Here is a 23,152-nt window from a genome sequence, read left to right as displayed (position 1 = left end):
TCCTTGGTATTGCAAACTTTATATGCCCAGTACAGGGGAATGCCAGGGCCAAGAAGTGGGAGTGGGTGGGTAGGGGAGCAGGGCAGGGGATGGGGTATAGGGAACTTTCGGGATAGCATTTGAAATGTATATAAAAGAAAAAAAAAGAAAACTACTAAACATGTAATGGAACAAGAAAAACATGTTAGGAGTTTCCAGACATTTGTGACAGCTTAATTTCTATATATTTATAAATTCTAAACGTGAACAAAAATAGCTCTTTAAAATAAAAAAATAGATATGTATTATATAACCACATTGAGAAACAACATTCCAATATCTTAAGAAGTGTTTTGCCCAATTTTTTAATTTATGAAAGAGAAATCTTTGGGGGCTGGAGAGATGGCTCAGAGGTCCTGAGTGTAGTTCCCAGCAACAACATGGTGGCTTATAACCATCTATAATGAGATCTGGTGCCCTCTTCTGGCATGTAGGCATATGTGCAGGTAGAATGATATATATATCTTAGAATCCTTCATGTGTTTTGTGACTGGTGTTTTTGCACAACATTGGATTTATAAGATTCATCAGTTCTACTAAATTTCTACATGTATACACACACACAAACACATATACACACAAAACACACATATATACACACATAACACAAAGACATATACACACTAAGATGTTTTTAAAAGAAAAACTGTTTTGAGTGCACATTGCTTCATCACCACCATAAAGTTGAAAACCTTACGTGAGCTGATTATAAACTGGTGTCTGCGCTGTCAGTTCTACTGCTCAGTCATTTCCTGGTAGGGAAAAGTCACTTTGGGACTCTTCTGGATTTTTGTAATTCAGAGCTTTATCTTATCATTTCTTTTCAGAGATTATTACAGATAAAATAAATCTGTTATAATTTGCTTGATAGTATAGCAACCGTTTTTTCTAAGCATTGTATTTAAGACATTGATTTTCTTCATATTAAATCATGGGAATTCTTTCTTGTAGCGCTGATCCCCTCTCCAACATGGTTCTAACCTTCAGTGCCAAAGAAGATGCAATTGCCTTTGCAGAAAAAAACGGTATGACTCAGCCACCTGCCTGCCCCTCCTCCCCTCCCTCCTTTCTTCCCTCACTCTCTTCCTTCATTTCTTCCTTCCCTACCTTCTTCCTTCCCTTCTCCCCTTCCTCCCTCTGTCCCTCCCTCCCTTCCTTCTTCCTACATCAAGATAAGATTTTGTATTATTTTTTGGTTTGGTTAGGTTTTGTTGTTGTTGTTTTGTTTTTTGTTTTTTTGGTTTTTCGAGACAGGGTTTCTCTGTGTAGCCCTGGCTATCCTGGAACTCACTCTGTAGACCAGGCTGTCCTTGAACACAGAAATCCGCCTGCCTCTGCCTCCCAACTGCTGGGATTAAAGGCGTGTGCCACCACCACCCAGCCAAGATTTTGTATTCTTAACCTGAAAATTACTTAAAAGTATGAAATTTGGACAGATACTTAGCTGGCCACACCAAGCCAGTTTGTTTGATAGAAAGAACTAACACCCACACGTTGTCCTTTGACCTCTGCCTGAGTGCTGCAGTGCACATGTGAACGCACAGTAAATACACGTAAAGAAAACATTTTTAAACGGTTAAGTATGGAATTTGACCTGAAAAAATCTTTATGTATCTAATACAGTAGTTTTTAGGCTTGTTTGTTTTTCTCCACGTCAAAGTTTCTCCCTGTCCCGATCACAAACTATAAAATGGAATGACCAATGTCACATCAAAGACCAAACTTGAAATAGAGACAGAGGCTCACACATACCTGGTTTCTGAATCTTTCTGCAAAAATTCCTAATACTTAGTCACTTAAAATCTAATTGCATACATTATGAGGTGGCAGTCTGTTTCAGCTTTAACATCTCACTGTACAGTTCTTTCTTGTTTTGATCTAAAAATCTAATGCCCATTATTCTACCTAATAGCCTGTTAGTTACTTGAAGGTAGTTACTACCAAATGCATCCTAGACTTCCCTTTAAGCTTAAATGTCTACATTTGCTCCTTTAGCAGATGTGACAGCTCTAATACCAAACATAATTTCAGTCGTATGTTACATTTATGCAGCATAAGAACATGTAGAAGCTTTTCGAAAAGTAGTTTATGGTGATCTTGCTATAAACAAAATTAAAAGTTCTTTAAAAATCATTTCCTGCTATTAAGCTAATATACTGTAGTGGAAAGGAGGCATTGGGGCCAGAGCAGTGTATATCCATTTTTGAAATTATGTGTTTAATTTCATTTTCACGGTTAAGAGAGCTTATCAGCGGCTGAAGAAATGGCTTAGTTGTTAGGGATGCTGTCTGCTGCTCCAGAGAACCGAGGTTCAGTTCCGAGCATATGCATGGTAGCTCACAGCTGTCTGCGACTTATACATGTGGTATCCAGATATATCTCTCTCTATATATGAATGCAAGCAATTCACGTAAAACTTTAATATAGTATGTATGAAATGAGACTATCCAGTGTTGACCTGAACTACCGGTAATTGGTAGTGATTGTCTCTGATCTCACCTGCTGCTTTGCATCTTTGCAGTTTGTGTCTCTTGTACTTAAAATATACTACTGTGTAGTTTTACCCAAATCATTATGTTTGACAATACATGTGTTTGTGTGACTTTTCCTGGGAGATATGTAAGCCAGTGGGTATCTCCCAGGTAAGGCACCAACCAACAACAGACCAAAGAAGCTGTTGCACCCGAGTCGGTCTACCTGGTGGACCAGTGATAGCTCCAAGTTAGCTACTATTAAACAGCCAACCATCCCGGGGGATGTCCCACAAAAGCTAGTTCCTTGATGCTGACTGCTTGCTTTGTAGGCAGCCCCACTACACAGTCTCCTTTCCCCAGTAACTGTTCACTGCTTATACAACCTCAACATATAAATTTTTAAGCCTGGGAGTCTTACAATTGTCTGAGCATGCTACGTTTCCTCAGTTTCCTGAGCTTCTTCTCCCTCCACAGATGGAACAGTTAAATTTAAAGGGAATAGCTTGACAATGTGCCGTGAAATCTCCTGACTTTAATACAGAAATTTTAATACAGCTAGGTTTCATTGTATGTTATCTAGGAATGAAATAATACCTTAACTACATTGTTAGTGTAAGGTAGTATATGTGAGAAATTAATGTTATCTCCTCCACTTGATGTAAGAATGTGAAAGCACCTTAGATGTTTTCTAGAATATTTGTTGTACTTCCTCATTTAGTACCACAGAGCCTATGATCTAAAGTCGGTTCTGGGGGTAAACAGGCTAATAGCAGAGCATATGCCGAGCATACCCTGGGTTTAAAGCCAGACCAACGGTATTTGAAACCGTGGCTGGTCACCATGACTTTGTATGATATTTCTGTGTCCATATGTAAAATGAGAGCTGCTGTGCGGATTAAATGAGTTAATAAAAAGCAAAGTGATTAAATTGGATCTGACACAGCATGCATGAAAGTACATAAATATATCTTGTTGGTAATAGACCAAAGGCTTTTCTTCAAAAGGTTTAAGTGTACTTTCCTTGGACACTTTTTGGCCAAGTTCTAAATTCCTTACATATGAAATTGTTGACTGCATAGCCATATTACTACTTTAATTCAAGATAGCATTGTAAAATATTCCTACACTTTAATTAAGCAGCCCTATTAATGTTTTTCAGCCTTTCAGCCTTCCGTACTTCATGTCTCACACCTTGCAAATTACTCATCTGGGGTTTGTATCATGAGTTCAATAACAGGAAATCTAATTAAACTGTTAAATCCCTGGCTAGTCCTTCTCTGAGTGGTCACAAGGCATATATGACTACAGTTGCCATGTGAATTGCAGGTGTGAAGTAGACACTGCTGCTATTGAAATCAGTTGATTTTCTAATTTGATTTACCTCCCCAGGAAAGAAAGTTGGTTAGTCACAGTCAGTAGGAAGTGTAACTTGAGAAAACTCAGCAGGCAGGAACTTAGAAAACCCCACTCAGGGTGGATTGACATTCTTAGTCTGTAGCACTGCAGAACTGAGTCACTGCTTCTCCCAGCACCTTCACAAAGCCTGACGCATACATACTTATACCCTGTACCCAGGGAAGTTAAGGACTCTTTAGTCTCAAGAATTGAAAGCTACACCGAATTCTAGAGTGATGTCATGCTTCATGTTCATGGGGTACTGTGATCTGCTGTGGTTCTTGAATACCTAGCTTTCTGTAACTTTCACGTAGGTAGGTCCTACGTCTTCAGATATACTAGAAGCAAAGGATTTTAGCCACTGCTCTACTGCTGTGGAGGACACCTTCACAGTTGCTGATCAATGCAACATTTATGAAAGAAAGCATATAAGTGGGTGCTTACAGTTTCAGAGGTTCAGTCTATTACTATCTGGCAGGAGCATGGCAACAGGCGGTGTTGGAGGAGTACCTTAGAGAGAGTCACATCCTGATGTGCAGGCAGAGAGAGACTGCCTGAGCTGCGCTTTGGAAACCTCACAAAGTCCCACCCCAGTGACTCACTTCCTCCAAGAAGACCATACCTCCTAATCCTGATACGGTTTCTCTGACTAAGCATTCGAATACATGAGCCTATGGCGGCCATTTTTATTCTAACCATCATACAGGGTCTAAAGAAATGGCTTGGAGGGCTACAGAATCCTCATAGCTTGAACGATCTTTCTCAGACTCCCCAGCAGCCTTCTCCATTATGATTTACTTCTTTCAGACTATTGTAAGGGACATATAAATTTTTAAGCCTTCCTTTCCCCCATATCTAACATCATTTTATTGGGAGCTAATGTTATGAAAAGTTAGGTGAACCAATATCTAAATTACCAGAAGTAGAACATGGGAATGCGTCAAGCAGATGGGCTGTCTGTCATATGCATTTGATCCCTGTTCATGGGAGGCTTGGGGCAGGAAGATTAGAAGAAGTTCAAGGGTATCTTCAGCTATATGAGGCCCTATCTCAAAACAGACAGACAGACAGACAGACAGAGGGTGGGAGGAGGAGAGGAGAGAAGAGGAGAAAGGAAAAGAGAAGAAAAGGAAGGAAAAGTCCCAAAGCATTGATGCATAAAAACTGCTAGATTAAGAGGTTAGCAACTACCAAGTCCTTCAACATTGCCTTGCCACCCAGGTTAGCTTAGACAATAATGCGTCACTATACTTGGTCTTTAGTGCACATTGTTTTTCATCTTTGAATGAGAAGGTGGGTTGGGTGGGACCACCCCATGACCTCATTGTTTTCTCTGCAGGGAAATGTGTTTGTGTTGGTAAAGGTGACTATATTGAAAGGAAACTCAATGGCTCCCTGTATATGAGTAGTATATGTGTACTTTTAAGTAGTGCCAGAAGTCAGAGGCCAAGGTAAAACTGTCACAAAACAAAAAGATAATTTATATACTCAGAATAGTCTGCAAACAATGTACCTTTTTTTTTTAGTTTTTCCATTTCCCTGATATCTAAATGTTGATTTTCAAAAAGGAAAGTCCTGATTGTCATTTCCTTGCATAAGTTATTTGTACAGAATTAGTTCAGTGAGGAGTAAAACTCTCCAATGTGCTTACTTCCCCCCCCCCTTTTTTTTTTTGGAGCGCTTAGGCAACAAATGTCCTCATAACAAAGGTTAAAATTTAGAATAAATAACTAGAACCCCAGGAAGCGTGAACAGTCATTATCCGTATTTACCACTCAAGGAAACTAAGGTGTAGAGGCATTAAATAACATTAAGTAGCAAGGTCATGTATTAACAACTTGAACAAATTTTATTTATTTAAAACGTCATGGGCTAGTGAGGTGGCTCAGCCAAGGAGAGCACGGATAACCTGAGTTAATCCCTGGGATGGCATAGTAGAAGGAAAGCACTCACTTCCCCAGGTCGCCTTCTGACACATACAGGTATGGCACACAAACACACATATACATAAAATAAGTAAAAGTGAATTTAAGTCACACTCATTTATATATAGGCCGTGCTGGCTTATCTAGTCGATTGAGTTGTTGGACTAGTGACCATGTGGGCCTGAAGGCCTAAAAACAATTACTCCTTGCCCATGGCAGACAGTGCTAACTGACCTCTAGTTAGTTTACTCCTTGCCCATGGCAGACAGTGCTAACTGACCCTAGTTAGTTACGGAGTTTTGGTGTAGAAGATCACACTCAGGGACTCCACTCACCCCTCACTGCGCTCTGCTCCAGACCTGGCCTTTTCCCTGTCGTCTTTGATCCATTTCCCACTCCCACTGGGAAAGCTCTTTTCCTTCTAACTTTTAAAAGGTTTTTTTGTTTCTTTGCTTTAGAAATTAAAAGATAATTGCATTATTTTCTACTTTGCTTCCTTCAATCCTCCTGTGTATACCTTCTTCTCCCTCTGTCGAATACATGGCCTCTCATCTTTTTCTCTAACAATTGTATCTATATATGTAAATATGCATACATGCAAGTCCACATAATGTTTCTTGTATGTAAATGCTTTCAGAACTGACCCTTGGTATTGAATAACTAATTAGGGAACTCTTCCCTGTGGAAGACTCTTTCTCCTGCTCTCAACATCCCTTAGATGTCTAGAGTTCTTTATCTAAGGCTAGGGCTTGGTAAGATTTCCCCCTTTCATGTCAGTGTTTGTCAGGGTCATTCATTCTCCTGATTTTCCTTGAGATTTCATAGGTATGGCTTCCCTCGAATTATTAGGAGATACAATTACACTACAGGCATCCTGCTTCTCTGACTCTGAAAGCTTTTCTGTGGCCTCTTTCCTGGAAACTAGGTGCGAACCTTGTATTGTAGGATGAGTTGGGACTAGGCACCATTTGTTCTCTGCATTTTGATGAGTTGTGGTTTTCTATAATGGTCCCCACCTATCACAAAGAGGTGTTCCCGTGCTGCAGGATGAGAACTACACTGGTCTGCGAGGATCGGATCAGTCCTGAGAGAGTAGTTAGAGATGAGAGAGTAGTTAGAGATTATGCTAGTTTAGTAAAGTGTTAGTTGTAGGCCTTCTCCAAGATCCATGACTTCACTAGCCTTGAGTAGTTGACTAGGTTTGCAGCACCAGACATGAGTTCCCTGAAGTCCAATTAGACAACTGTTGGTTACTGCCATGTCCTTTGACCTCTTACAATGACTTTGCCCTTATAGCTCTTGCCATGCTCTAGGGTTAAGTCATTATGTAAGGCGTAGTAGTTCTGATGCTAAGTTCTAAGCACCTACCAGAAAAACAAAATTTATTCATCTTTATCTTTAATGTGTTCAATACATAATTGGTGAATTTAAATTAATATTATTAGTGAATTATCTTCCAATTCACTTACTTTCCAGAAAATATGTTAATTTGTAAATTATTTTCCATATCATTTAAACTTTTCTATGTCATTTCAATTTGCTGTTGCTTGTGTCTTACAATAGAACTGTTAAATTTTTCAGATTAGAAATTTAAAGGAAAAGAAACTATAGAAAAGTGACTACCAATTTCTTATGTTCTTAAATTATTTATTAAATGTGTAAGATGCTTTGTCTACATGTATGTTTGTACACCAAGTATGTGTCATGTGCTCTTGGAGGTCCTGCTACCGGGGTTAATAAAGATGGTTATGAGCCACCATGTGGGGCCTGGGAGTTGTACCTGGGTCCTTTAGAAGAGCAACTTTACTCACTGAGCCATCTCTCCAGCTCAGTTTCTTAATTACAAGTAAAGGGGATTTCTCTTCCTCTTAAAGTGAGTAATTGGAAAAATAAATATGAGACTATTGAAAGGCAAGTTAGAGGATTTCATTTCGTAAGATGTATAAAGGAACAAAAGTGTGCGCTTGGAGCTAGGGACCGCTTATATAAACATGAGGGAAGGAAATTCATGGTGAACAAAGACTATCTTACTCTGAGTGTTAACGCGTCTTTGTGTGCATACGTGTGATGTGCTGATGTGGGTATGGAGGTGAGAGGACAGCATGGGGTCAGTTTTCTCCTTCCACTGTGTGGATGCTGGAGATGGCACTAGGGTTGGCATACTTTTTGGCAAGCATCCTTACCTGCTGAGCCATCTCACTGGTCCAGATTGTTGTAAGCTTTCAGGTAGCATCCTTTAGAACAATTAATGCTAACCTGCCAGGGCCACTCTGAGCAAAGTGAGCAGCTGATCTCTAACTGCCTTCTCCTGTGATGAAAAGTTGTTTGACAGCTGCATTCTATTTTATGAGCACCTGGTCTGTTGGGTAGCTTTTTGTTGCTATTCCAAAATACCTAACTTAACCAAATTAAAAGTGATACAGGGCCAGGCAGTGGTGATGCATGCCTTTAGTCCCTACCGTTGGGAGGCAGAGGCAGGCAGGTCTCTGTGAGTTTGAAGACAGTCTGGTCTACAAAGTGAGTTCCAGGACAGCCAGGGCTGTGTAGAAACCTGTCTCAAACACACACACACACACACACACACAGAGGAAATGAAAGAGAGAGAGACAGACAGAAAGAGAGAACATTTGGAGTATATTTAAAAATGATGGAGCCTTTCATAGGGAGCCGAGGTCTAGGAACTTGTCCACCACCCACTACCGAAACTGCCCCAAGCCAGTGGCTTTAATCTTATAAATTTAAAGAATGAACTTTGGGACCACCGAGGGTGAGTTTAAGAAGTATAGTATAGATTTATAGGTGGGAAGCTTAAGGCCAGAGCTTACTGCCTTGAAGTTCATAAGGCTTTCCAATGGTGTGTGTGTGTGTGTGTGTGTGTGTGTGTGTGTGCAGGCTGGGGGGAGGTACATGAGATGATGAGTCCAGGTCCTTCCAGGTGCTGGTGTGTCATAGTTTCTGCCATGTCTTCAGGATGGTTTCCAGGAATGGGATACTCTGTCTTAGGGGAAAAAAAGATAAGGAAATACCAGACCCCACTCCTGGCATCTTCCAGCCTATAGCAAGGACTAGACTGCCCACACACTCAAGGACATTTCAGACATTTAGCCAAGAAAGAAACTGGACACTTTTCTTTGTGGTCTTTTCACCTTGAGCTGCCTAGTGAGTTTCTGTGCCCTGTTCCCATCCACAGTAGAATAGATTTTACTCTGGCTTCTTGTTTGAGGAGATCCGGTCGCAGTTGCATGGACCCTTGCTTTGGGGAAGAGCGTCTTGTCAGGAGAGAGCTTTGTGGAGGCAGCTTTTGACTTGACCTGGCAGTGCCTCAAGCAGAGAGCAGAGAAGGAAGCTACCAGCCACACAGCTTCCTCCATTAGATCCTGCTCCTCCCAGTGGTGCCGCCCCTCTGGGACCAGGCCTTCACTGGAGCCTTTGGGGGACAAGTAAGTTCACACCATAACCATCAGATACAGAGAATCAGAAAAAGCTCCCTTGGGGAAGGAAGGGCCAGAAACAGGAAGGTGGGAGAAGGCCAGAGAGGCCTTGGCTCTAAGATTGCTCCTTTGGCTTAAGTACTTGGCAGACCGAAGAACCAGTCTTGAAGATACCTCTTTCAGAGCCACAACACATACATTTCAGTGTTTGTAAAGTTCCCTACAGACTGCAAATGCTTTTCTGTCAAAAAAAATGTGGAGTTGATCCTGAAGTTTTAAGGCCAATCTCCTTGAAGTCTAGATTCTGAAGTTTTCTGCAGTATACTTCAAGGTTGAAATATATTGCAGCATTCTTAAAAATCCTTTCATAATATTGGCATTGTTTCCAAACTGTATGTGATCCTTGTTCTAAAACCTTTACTTTGTGTTTTGAAATGTAAAGAAGTTTAGGAGAAAACCTGAGGTCTGTCATGGCATCCCTAGTCTGTGGAGCCCATGTCTTTAAAGTGCAAGTACAGCACTGTTTGTGACACAGTGGTAGGACTTGAAAATTATTCTGATCCATACTGAACGTATGGAAGTGAACACCACTCTCAGTATCCTGCTTAGAATTAAGCTGTCCTATTAATTTAAAATACTCTCAAGATTTCAGATATTTAATTTGGAAAGACTATTAATAAGTTTTATTATGTATTAATATTTTAAATCCTTTGGGCTAAGTAGATGATTCAAACTAATTTTTCATTCATTTATTTAGTATAACTACTAAAAAATGAAATATGTTTTATACATTTCCACTGGACAGCACAGTCATTAGCAGTACATAGGATATATATTGTATCTATATTCTAAATCTTTCACCAGCCTATATTTTAGAATGTATATGAGAAACAAGGAGAAATTGCCTATATTAATTTAACCAAACAAAAGTAGTATACAGGTCTTTGTTTTTTCCCTCAGAATGCTCTCTCCTGACACTAAAAGAAGTTTCCTTCCTTCATCCAGTTGCTAACTCCTAAGGTGTCACCTCTCCTCTTCTGCCATGCCTCACTTGTACTGGAAGGCTGGCTCCCTACATTTGGACAGTTGAGAAGTGAGGGCTGAATGGCACTTACTCATCCCCCTCTGCCCGCTGCTCATCCTTCACACCTCCAACACCTCCAACTCTCCTAATCCCAAAATTTACAATCAAAGTGGAGAAAATACAAAGATTCCCCCCCCCCCCCATTGTCTTTTGGCTTTACTGCCACATCCTCTCTACCTCTAGCTCTGCGTGTGTCCCAAAGGAACTCTACAAGTTGGGGAAGAGGCTGAGGCCTTCTCTGAAATGCAGATAAACCTTCCTTCAGCTCTTTGTGGGCTACAAAGACCAACCTTTCTCACCCAAGTGGCTTTTGTCTCTCCTTGTGCTAAGTGAAAGCTAGGCAGGAGGATGAAGCTACCTCATGGAGTGAGGAAGTGGGAGACAGCTGTGGAAAACTGGGATGGCTCTGGCCTAAAATCTACTACCATTTACATGCTAATCAAAACCAGAATTGGCTTTTCTCTCTCTCTCTCGTTTGATCTGATTTGGAACTTTCTGACTTTTCTCTGGTATGGCATTTTACCCCCCTGTGTTTTCCCCATTGTTGTTAGCTGTAAAAGTCTTTGAAATTCTCAAAATGAAGGAAGGTTTCCCTCTGGAGTAAGAGAACCAAACAAGCTGTGAAATGCTTTGTGTTCATGGTGGGTCTGTAGGTGGAGCAAACCTACCTTTGAAGATAGAGATGGAAGCAGGAAGAAACAGGGAATTAAGAGGGAACTTTATCCTGAGTGGAGTGTGGGTGACAGGGATTCAGGATGCTCCACAGAATATTTTCATTAGAGAAGCGATTACATGAGCTTTTGTTCACCCAGCAGAAGGAAGTCAAAAGTCAAGGCAGATTACACTTAAGGGGGAAAACTGTTACAGGTTTTTCTTTTGTTTTATTCTTTGTTTTGTTTTTGTTTGAGATGGGGTCTTATGTAGCACAGGATGGCTTAAAACTTTTTTATAGCCTGGGTTATAATGGAACTCACAATGATCCTCCTGTCTCAGGCATGTATGTGCTTGAATTACATGTGTGCAACACTATGACCAACAACTACGCTCTGTGTCCTGCGTTTTGGGCAGGGAGGGGAGGGAGCAGGTGGAAGGAAGTGGTCTGTAAGCGCCTTTCCTTCAGTTGAAGCCCTGCACTACAGGGCAGGGTCTCCCTGCTCCAGGAACCTCTGGGTAGAGACAAGGGTATCGGAAGCACTGCAGTTACAGAAGGACAGCAAGTGAAGGAATGCAGCAAGTTTGGTGTCAGAGAAATGACTGTAGGTTTCCAAAGTAATGTTGGTTGACCTAGAAGATAATGAAATCTAAACTAAGGAGTGATTTTTTTTTTTTTAAGTTTTCTGCTGTTAAGCAAAGCAGAACAAAGACTTTGATAGATAGAAATGGAGCTGGTGGCCACTTAACAAATCCCCAGGAACTTAATGTTTTATGCAGTTGAGGGACTAGGAAGAAGACAACCCCTGGGAGGCAAGCAGATAAGGAGAGGAGCCATGCTCAGGTAGAAAAGATAGTGAACTTCCAAGATGGCTGGCTTCTTCCTCATCCTCCTGACTTAACAGAAGCCTGGAATCTTAAAGCAAAGGCCTTGGAGGTTTTTCTGCTTCTCTCCTGCCAGCAATCCTGATAGTGGACTGGCCCAACAAGTTAGAGGTCAGATCAGGACAAGTTACACAACAGTTGTAGGCCAATCAACGAATCTGTCTGTCTTCAAACCAGCCAACCCTAGCTTAGGGGTGGGGAGAAGACCTCTTCAGATATTTAAAACCCCAGCCCTGGAAAAGAGATTTGATTTTTGGCTTCCCAAACCCACCACCCAAATGCCCCCCTTTGGGAGAGTCTGCTGCGAGTGCGCCTGTCCTCACCCCATAAACACCCATCTTCATTTGCTGGTTCTGTCTGCTCTGTCTAAGATTTCCTTCCTGTTACCTGTTGAGCTTGAGATTTTTCTGCCTTTTAATTCTTCATTGGCAGAGAAAATGAACCCAATCATTCCTCCTAGACTGGAATACAACAGACTTGCTTGTTTTGATAACCTTTTTATCCATCAATTTAAATCAGTGGCTAAGCAGCTCTTGACTTAACATCTCTTCCAAAGCAGCTTTTCAAGGAGTTACATGCCAAATGAATGTAGGTATTTCAGACTTCCCTTTTTGTTGGGAAAGATTCTGACTTTAAATGAGCTCACCTGTGGAGCCTGAAAGTTGTGTGTTTTGGTTTTGTTTAGGATTTCATTTTGGAATGGCAAAAATAAAAGTTGAAGGTCAAGAATTGTAGCTTAGCTATAGCAGCACATACCCAAGCATAGAAAAACCCTGGGTTTGCTATCCAGCACCAAAAAAAGTGATAACCCAAGCAACAGGTAAGCTTCGAATATGATCATAGTTGCCTAAAAAGTAAAAATTGGCTGCTCATTTCAAAGTCAAAGTACATAAAAAATTAGTGGAGAGGCTAGCAGAACTGTAAAGCCTCAACTCTTACACTAGTGACCAAGAACTTGAAGTCAGCAAAAAGCTTTTTAAGCCATTGTGATAAACCAGAATGTGTGCCACGGAAGGAAGTCGGGTACTAGAAAGATAGCCTGTATATTATACATGAAAGCAGTAACTTAGGACCTGAGCCCAGCAACATGAAGCAAACTTTGCTAAGATTTCTACACGTTTTATAGAGTTTTTTTTTTTCCCTCAGACTTAATGTTTTCATATGCCGTAACCCAAGGAAGCCAAATTTCTGTATTTCAGTCTTTACTTCATGACATATTCTCTTTCCTCTTGATAAATAAGTCACTCCCTATCATGTTGCTCACAAAGTTTTTTCATTGTTTACATAAAAAGTTTAACCTTTCTCATTATTGCATCAATTATCTTTTCACTAGAGTTGCTTTGATTATGAAATCACAAAGGACAAGTAGGCAATTGTGAACTGAATGTGGTGGCTCGCCCCTGTGTTCCCAGCACTTGGGAGGTTGAGGCAGGAGGATCAAAAGCTCATGGTCATCCTGGTATGTGATGAATTTAACAGCATCCTGGGATAGATGTGACTATCCCACCCCAAAAGGGCTAAATTTGATGAAATGATCCATATTTGTACTGAGTCATGATTGGACAGAGAATGGTGTGACTTAGGAATTCTCAGTTTGTTCTGTCTGCTACTCCATGGCATTTCTTTTTTTCTGGATGTAGGACCCATGGGGGTCTTGTATTCTATTTTAAAAGAAGGATAGACAGTTCTTCTATAGCTTCAGAAGACAAGAGCCAGAAATCAGACTAGCCTTTCTGCTATCGCTCTTTCATTATTAATACTCAAATGTCATATTTGGGTTAATGTTCTCTCAACCTTGTCATAATTAATAGCTCAGTAAGCCACCTCACTTAGTAAAAATCTAGATATCCATTAATGTCATTTGAGTTTGAAGGCCTGTGTGTGTGTGAGTGTGTGTGTGTAGGTCAGAGAATAACTTGAAAGAATTGGTTTGCTCCTTCCGACATAAGTATTTCAGGGACCATCTCAAGTACTCAATAGGTCAATAGGCTTGGTGGCAAGCCTGCCACTTAAGGTTTTAATAATAATCTTGGATAACTTCTTTTTAAATAAAATGACTGGAGGGAATAATCATCCCAGTTAAAAGACGCTTTTGCATTCTCATAACTATAAACATTAATTTGAAGTAATGCTGGCTTATTTGATTGGTTAATTTGTGTATCTTGTGAAAGAACACATTCAAATAGACTAAAAGTTTTTTTACCATTTTGGAAGTCTTTATAAGACATCCAGCAGATTCACCAACTACGGATAGGTGTGCATCCCTACCAAAGACGTGTGTGCCTGTGCTCAGGAACTCCACTTTTCTAATTTTAAGTTTGCCACAGATTTTGTGACTTGCTCTTAGACTTGCCCATTTAATGATCCTAATAAATGAAGATAATCATTCATATCAGCTAATAAAGCTTCACAATTTCATGTTTATGAATTTATCTCTGAAAATTTAGAACAGAGGTTATAAATTCTACATGACCAGCTCCACTAGCATCACTAGCATGATGCAGAAAAGCCTTCCTTTCTGTCGTTGTGTATAGTGTGAATGAAAGAGATCATACGGATGGAAAAGTATCAGTGATGGGGTAAAGAGCAGAGCTCAGGGCCTAATTCCAGCTCGCAGGGTTCCCTTAACAAGGGGGTTAAAACAGTACTTGTCCATCTTATGACTTAACCTTGTTAAATACATTAACAGAACAGTCAGCATCTGAGGTCTAAGTAACTAGGGAGAGCCCTTGTTTTAACCTGCCTACCTAATGTTCCCACCAATGTATTTTCAAAGTGACTCAATTTAAAACTTTGTTCTCTTGCTGTAAAACTTAACAGTTAGCAAACTGGAACTTAAATTTTTAGTAGACTTAATCTGTAGTCCCTGGCTCTCTCGTATTTGGCTTCTAACTAAAATGAACACATATATTAAAGAATTTATTTTACATGGGATACAAAGAAGCCAGGCAGATGTTATACTCAGCACAGAAAACAAGCCAAGAGTCTAAGCAGAGGCACAGTAAAGACACTACCAAAATGGCTACTTCAGGTCAGGAGGAAGGATTTTATTGTGGATAAGAGAGAGAACATATCCAGGGGCACCTGTAAGAGTCCACATCAGTGAGAAAATACAGACTGGTCATGTCCAGGGCTTTCTGTGAGGAGAAGAATAGCAGAGAATAATGAGAGAGAATAAGTGGGGGGACCTTATATATTATAGAGTGAGAAGTGAGCTGTAATCTGGAACAGCCTGAGGGTAGAGGGAGGGGGGCAGCGAGAAGGGCCAGGAGGCTAGCATGTGCTTTGATATGCATAACAAGAACATGTGAAAAGGGATCTGAGGGGTCCTGAGGCTAGCATTGCCTTTGGTATGCACCATAGGAAAACTCAATAGAGAACCAGATGTCTCTTCAGTTAGAGGAGGGGATAGGGAAGTGGCTCTTCCTGACCACAGAAACAACCCCCACCCCCACCCACCCCAGAGTCCTGAGGAGTGCTGAAAGTTGCAGTCCTATAGTCCCGTATGAGCTGAGCCAAGCTTGTCATTTTGGACCATGTCAGTGGGATTTGCCCTTTAGGGGTGCGTGGTTTTGTTTTTTAGTCCTAATAAAGACATCATGAACTTACGTGGGGTAAAGAGACATTGAGATAAATTTCAAATAGAGACAAAATTGTTATCTCTAGAATAAGGTGAGTAGGTGGGGGATAGGACAGAATTATGTGCCTGTCACTGTGGCCATCCACTTTATGGGTAATAGTCATGTTCTCTGACAGCAGAACTCTGAAGTAGCAAACACTGAACACTTGTTCTAGGAAAAAGGAGGCGAGTTCATTCAAGCCTCTGGTCAGATCCTTTCATCAATTGATAACACTAATCTGTTTGTAACTCCTTCTAAATACACTTTATTTAATAATTTATTGATTCATCTACAGTGATCTTATAAACATGCTAACTCATACCTGCACAAAGCTTCTCTAACATACATCTTGTCTCAACATAGTCTTCTAGCACCACGCCCAGGAAGTATGTTAGTCAGTGAAACCACTCACAAGAAATAAAATTTGTGGCTGTAAGTAGTCCTTGAAGAGGACTCTTATCTGGAGTCTGAGGGCTGAATCAAGAAGATAGGGAGGGTGTGTTGCTTGACCTCAGTCACGAGGAGACTCAATGCCTGCTTCCCTTGTGTGCACATTATAAGTGATCGCATGAGGACCGATGCTTAGATTTGGAGGCCACAAATGAATTTGTGTAAGTCAGTGGGTCCACAGGTGAGTATTACTTGTACCCCAGCCTGCTGAGGGTGGCGAGGGGGGTTCTATCTAGCTCCTTATTGCTAACCCTTGGTTGAGAGAGTTTTGGCGGTTCAGGTCATGGGGATGAGAATAAGGACGAGGGATTATTTCTTAGATGTCTATAGAACTCTGGAACCACTTTTCTTAAAGTAGGCTTCTTGCTGTGTCATGGTTTGCTGGGGTTCCTAGTATTTTATGAGTTAAGTAGGACTGTGGGAATTCCTCTGCATAGTCCATTGCCCCAGATTAATTTCCACAAAATTTCTGGTCATGAATTTTAGATATTTGCATATATATCTTCTCAAGGAATTAAAAAGAAATGTGTTCTAAATTCCTAAACCAATTTTCAACTGTACTCTTGAAGCACAAAAGTCACTTGGTTGATTTCTTGGTTTGCTTTTTGGCAAATTCTAAAGAGAATGCTTCCAATTAATGTTTTGGGAATAATGCTAATCTGTATGGCAGAACAGTGTTTGAAAAATTAATTGAAAGAGACCATTGACTGTTGCATCAGAGGGTGATGGTATTTTGCAAGGTGCCAAGCTCTAGTGGGTGTAGGGTGTTTGTTATTCTAATCAATCTCCAAATGCTATGTGTGCCTTTGTTTGCTTATTGACAGTCCAAGAAAGGATTGTTCACCAGTTTATCCACAACCTTAGTCACTTCCATAACCTTTTCTAAAAGAATATCTAAGATACTTAAAATGATTTCAAAATGAGTTGTTTAAAGTGAACTTCCAGGCAAGCTCTCCGCCTTTCCTCTTTTTAAATGTTAGGTGTGGCAATGCCAGACTACACTCTGGTGAAGCGTCTCGAAATCTTCCACAACTGCCAATGTGCCTCCCTTTGTGTCTCAAAGACTTGCTTGTTCTCATCCCTAGAGGTGGGAGCAGGCTCTTCCTGTTGTGTCACATGCTGCGGTGTTTATGCGTTCCAGCACAAAGTATTAAACTGTTCACTTCCACACTAAGTAACGTCAGAGTTTTTGATTATGTTATCAATGGAAAAGAGCCTTTCCCAGGACCTCAAGTGTAAGGAAGGAAGTTTTTCCATAAGCAGTAAAAGAACTAATGAATGTGTCTGTGTGTCTGTTACAGAGGCATAAATGAAATGGTTCTGTAAATCAAAACAATAGACTTTTCATCTCACATGAAAGGCATAATAAGCCAACCATTGTGAGCTAGCTTGTTTTCAAGGGCATGCGTGTATGTGTATGTGAACATGTATGTGCATATGTGAAAAGACTGACCGTCATTGCGTCGGAAATAGAGCAATCCAGCCACAGTGTAAAGATTTACAAAGTAAGATGGCCTGCTTTTTGAAAAAGAAATTTATTATTAGACACTAAAGATCACATTTTAAGCTTACTAAGCATTTGCCAGATGTACTTCTCTTACAAAATACTTTTGTGAAAGCGTTCTACTGTGTGAGACAGCAAAGTCAGCTCCTCTCATCATGTAGGTGCTGCTGGATGGATTTGTGGCTAATCTGTGCCATATGGCTACTCCACAGTGGGAAGGGATGGCAGACCCGGGAGCTTACTCCATCCCTGGGCAGCTGCCTTGGACTCAGTTGCTTTGATCTTCATGTTGCACAGCTGGAAAAAACAAGGCCTGATTTTGAATGACTCAATAAGACGACATATGGGACCATAGCCATAGCGTGCACCTTAGCTTTATATAAGCAGTCAGTCTACAGTCAGTGTACTGTTTCATCTCAGATACAGTTTGGATTATTTGGTTTAGAAAAAAAAGAAGAAGAAAAACAAACAAGAAAAAACTGTACCTTTAAGTTGAAAAAGGAGAAATTTGTATGTTGTGAATATTTTACTAATAAATTTTGTTGCTCTATATTTCATGGACAATTCTTTTTTAGGAGTTTCAGATGAGAAATAAAAAAGCAGGAGTGTGTGTAGTATGTGTAATTCATATAATTTACCCATCACTGAGTACATGTTCAAAATCTTCTCAAGGGTTGTTTTCGTTATGAGTTCTGCCTTAATAATGTCCCAGAACAGAGCAGCTGTGATGGGAAATCCTAAGTTACATAGTCGTCCTTTACTTTCATTGTCTACCGTGACTGCCATCAGCCATCTTAAAACCCCACTGCTCTCTGTCAGACAAGTTCAGTTGTTTGTTCAGCTTTAGGGACAAAGCTGGTTTCCACAGGAAAATGTGAGGGGAGACGGTTTCTCCTTATAATCATGTGTGAATATGGTAGAGAGCATTTGGAGAGATCATAGCCAAACTACAGGTCTCTTCTGCATTGTTATAATCATTGATAGCAAATATAATCGACCTTAGAGTTCCCATGAGAAAAACTAAACCAGTTTTTTCATTTCTGTGTCTAAATAGTCTATTCTTCTCTCATGGCACTGACCCTGACAGCATTTTGAAGGTCTATAACCAGAACAGATAATAGAGCTGTGCTTGGGTTCTGATAGAAGGTGAGCAGTTAGAATCCATAGTATTTGCAGGTCTTCATTTCCTTTCAGGACATCATTATTAAACTGGAAAGTCTGTCTTGGCAGGTGGAGGGGATGAGAAATCATGCTCTCATCTACCATTTGGCAAAAGAGTATCATAGAATTCTCGAGTGACCTAACCAGTGACTGCCACAACAAGACTTAGAATCCACATTAGAAGACTTCTTGGTTCTTCCTCCATGGTTGTAACATGCTCGAGTGAGCACTGTGGCATAGACATGATTGTCAGGAATTTTTTTAAAGTCTTGTAAAAATATTTAAATTTAAAAAATTACACAATTTAGAAGCATGCTTGAAGATGAGTTATTTGAAAAAGAATGAAAAGAATGGTGGGAAAGTGGAGTTTATAAAGAAAAATTAGAGTCCTAAGACTTGTTTAACTTAAGAAAACATGAGGATAACACTTCTGCCCAAGGAGGAGTGTTGATTGGAGTGTGCCCGAAACACTAGAGGCCACTCAAGGGCACTCAGAACAGAAATGCTCTACTAGTAAGTTCCGTCTCCCAAGTTATAAAACATACAAAAGGCCATTTGAAGAAAAGATACAAACTCAGAAAACATTTGACCAAAGGCTTTCAGTTTGGTTTGCCTTACAATCTCCTGGAATTGAGAGTGTAAGTGCACCTCTCAGGACCCCACCAGATGTTTGTGTCCAACTGTCTTTTAGTCAGGTCTCAATATTTGTGTAGTTGGTTATGATTCAGACTAATCACATAACCATTAAATAAAGGCTGAAAATCATTTTTTATCTCAAGAGAAATGATGGGGTGGAGAATGGGGAAAACTGTAGTATTTCAGATGATCAGACACTAGACCTTTGAGCAGCGAGGTGAGTTATATTATTGAGTTCTTTGTACTGTTAAAGATGTCACATATTAAGCAATGTATGGAAATCTGGTTCTATATAATACATAACCATTGGTAACTAAGCAAGAAATTTTAAGTAGAAAAATAAATCATGGGTTACTCCTTCACTTTGAAATATGACATCTCATCTTCAGGCAGTGTTTGGACTTTCACACACAGGATTGAGGATAAACAAATTACTAAATTTATATTTCAGATGTGTTGACATTTATTCCTGTTGATAAATGAACATGAAATTATACAAGTTAGCCTCTGCTTGCTTGCTTGCTTGCTGTGTTTCTTAAGTACCCTCATTAATGCTGTTCCTCTGGGGTTTGTTTTGGTTTTGGTTTCCGTCTAGGATGGAGCTATGATGTGGAAGAGAAGAAGGTTCCGAAACCCAAGTCCAAGTCTTATGGTGCCAACTTTTCTTGGAACAAAAGAACAAGAGTGTCTACAAAATAGGTTGGAGCTGGCTACATCTCTGCTTGACTGTGACTGAAGTGTCAGCTGGGCACTATTTATAGTCCATGGATAATGCACCTCTTAATCTCCTAATAAATGTGACCTTTAAACTACAGGTACACTTGGCAGTTTCTATTTTAAGTGTTTTTGATGTCTTACATTGAACATATTACAATTCCCTGCACTGTAGACAGATTTGAGACATTCACTCCTCTACGAAGTCATAGCACTTAGAATTTACCAATGTGAACGCCTGGCATCAGTTGCAGCCTAGGTGGTTTCTGGTTGCTTTTTATAGCCACTCAAGTCCATACCATGCATAAACTGCAAGCCATCATTACTAAACCACTCTCAGGGAAATTCTTTTGTCGTGGGTAGATAAGGACATGGTTGTTCTACAACCCAATGACTCTCAACTTAATTCCCTTATAGCCAACGATTTCCTGTCTGACTGGAGATTTGTATTTCCTCAGTGTTTATGAACGTAAAAGGATTTATCTGTACAGGTTAAGCCTGTTCTTCCCAGTCCCATGCTCCCAAAAATAAGACTCAGACTCAAAATATATTTACAAATACCTTGGCCACATTGCTAGGCTTTTCTCTGACTAGACCATAACTTAAATCATCCCGTTTATTCTAATCTACATTCTGCCATGTGGCTGATTACTTGTGCTTCGGTACCATATGTCTCTTTCCTCACCTCTTCCTGGGAGAATCTTCCTTGCCTGGCTCTATCCCAGAATTCTTTCTGCCTCCCACATGTCCACCTTCTAGTCCACCTTTTCCTATAGGCCATAGGCTTTTTAATTGACAGGTGATGCATCCCTACAACACATAAAATATTCTCTCTACAGTTGTCCATACCAGTTCTGCCTTATGCATCTGCTGATTGTGAGAACTTCCAATGGAGATCTTTTATTCTTAGGAAAGAAATTCAATACAAAATAAAAACAAGTGTTTGGAGACCTTTAGTGTTGCTGTTATGTTTTTAAAATAGAAATAAGCACATTTTACTGCAACTGTGTGGCCTAAATGATCACCCATGAAGCCATGCTCTCACTGGGCTCTTAGAAACAACCACGGCTACTAACCCGCATAAACACCTTCACTTTGCAAAGAAGATATACAAATTAAGACTTAAAAAGGATTAAATAATGGGCTCAAGATAACAGTGGTCCCAGGTACTGACGGTAACACTAGAGTTGCCTGCTCCAAACCCATGTCCTTTGTTGCTTATGGCAGCTACAGAGAAAAGTGCTCTAACAGTGGAAGATTATTTCTTTAGCTTACATGTTCTTCATTGTTTACAGTTTCTCTGTTATTTCATGTATATCAGTAACACATTGCCTTACAACAGTGCACAGAGAATACAGTTTTGTTCTGAGAAGCATACTGACAAGCCTTTAAAGACAGGTGAATGCACACTCTACCTCAGTTTGATCCTTGGGGCCTCGGGTGAAAGGGAGACATCACTAGCACACTGTAGTATACCCACCCAAGCACTTGCATACACAAAGAAACTGTTAAACCAAGATTCATCCATACGGATTTTTAAAAAGGATACCCAGGGTACATTGCTAAGTAAAAAGAAGCAAAGAGTGAGAAGGCAGACTAATTGAGATTGCCTTCAAGTACATTATAGATCTTTTGGGAAGCTTCTAGGTATTAATTAGGTTTACACCAAACACTCAAATGCCCATAGTTTTTAGCTCTTCTGCCCTGTTATGCCTCCCTTATTCCCCCGTTTGATCCTCCCTGTCCAGTCCCTGTCTCATGCATCTATAACCAGATATTGTGGTTCACCTTCCTAGGGAAATCCATCCGTCACCGTAGCCTTCCTCTGTACCATACACTGTGGTTAGATAGACTGTAGCTTGTTTACTGAAGACTGAGCAGCTAACGTCCACACCGAAGTGAGTACATGCCATATTTGTCCTTCTGAATCACCCACCTTGGGATACATTTTTTTTTTTAGCTCTCTTCATTTACCTACAAATTTCATTTTTAATGGCCATATAATACTCCATTATGTATGTGTATCACTATTTTTTTTTTATCCATTCATCCATTCCTGGACACCTAGATTGTTTCTAATTTCTGATTATTAGGAGTAGAGCAGCAGTGAACATGGTTGGGCATTGAAGAGAAGAGAGAATTGGATACCTCAATCAATTAAAATGTTAAATCTAAAAATAATCCAGGCACAAAGCATCCAGGAAATCTATGAAAACAAACACTATGAAAACTATGAAAAGACCAAATCTATCAGCAATAGAAATAGAAGGAAAAGAGACCCAGGGTAGCGCACAGAAAATACTCTCAACAAGATTATAGAAGAAAATTTGCCTAGCCTAAAGAAGAGATTGCCTATCATGGAATAAGGAGCATAGAGAACAGCAAATAGACTGAGCCAGAGAAGAAATTCCCCACAGCACATATTCATCCAGACAGTAAACAGAACAAAGAAAGAAACAAGTAAGAAAACGCTGCAAGGGGGGGGAAAACCAAGTAGCATAAAAGCAGACTTAGAACCACATCTGGTTAGTTAGTGAAGACTACTTTCTTAGCATAGATTAAACACAAATTCAAACCAACTAGTTGCATTCAAACACCAGTTTGCTGAGTCTTACAGTGTTAAGTTTTTCTACACACCTGTAAACTGGAGAAGGTAAAGATTAAGTGACTAGGATTGTCGATGCGCTGCTCAGAACTAGGGATGGGTTGTGCTTCCTGCGCACTGTGCAAAGTGCTGTGTGGGTCCTGTCTCCTCTAAGGGCATGCCCGACTTCTAATCGTATGTACTAGATAACAGGACAGCCTGGTGCCCTGTGCACACTGCCCTGTATGCATGCTGCTCTGGAGTGGGGCTCATTTCTTCCATGCTCTGATGGCAGGCGCGTTGCAGTACTGTAGAAAATGGAAAAGAAGAATGTGACCCTCAAACAGGCTACTCTAATTGTTACACAGTTAGGCTCTGTTTCCGGTGATCTATGCCCTTGTATCCATTTTTTCCTTTAATAAAACAAAATTGAAATACTTTTACATTTGAAAAACACCACCACACTAAATGCCAACCCCTTTTTACCCAGTGTCTTCTGGTTTCTGTCGACATCATTCTACCACATAATACTTAATTTCCAGAAAGTGTAAATTTCATTATGTAACATTTGGATTTTTTTTTCCTTTTAAAAAGTTTCT

At 40.2% G+C, this 23,152-nt stretch overlaps 1 protein-coding gene across 1 annotated transcript in view; it reads left to right on the top strand.

Moving 5' to 3' along the window:
* Positions 1 to 20,073, top strand: part of Ndufs4 (NADH:ubiquinone oxidoreductase subunit S4) — a 92,833-nt gene extending 72,760 nt beyond the window's left edge. The window contains exons 4-5 of the mRNA XM_021180357.1: positions 991 to 1,064; positions 19,851 to 20,073. Of these exons, the coding sequence (XP_021036016.1) occupies positions 991 to 1,064; positions 19,851 to 19,954 (178 nt within the window). The 3' untranslated portion in view covers positions 19,955 to 20,073. The remainder of the gene's footprint in view (positions 1 to 990; positions 1,065 to 19,850) is intronic.
* Positions 20,074 to 23,152: the final 3,079 nt, after the last annotated feature.

This window comes from Mus caroli, chromosome 13, assembly GCF_900094665.2.
Source record: "Mus caroli chromosome 13, CAROLI_EIJ_v1.1, whole genome shotgun sequence".
Taxonomy (NCBI): domain Eukaryota; kingdom Metazoa; phylum Chordata; class Mammalia; order Rodentia; family Muridae; genus Mus; species Mus caroli.
This window is presented reverse-complemented; position numbering and strand designations above follow the sequence as displayed.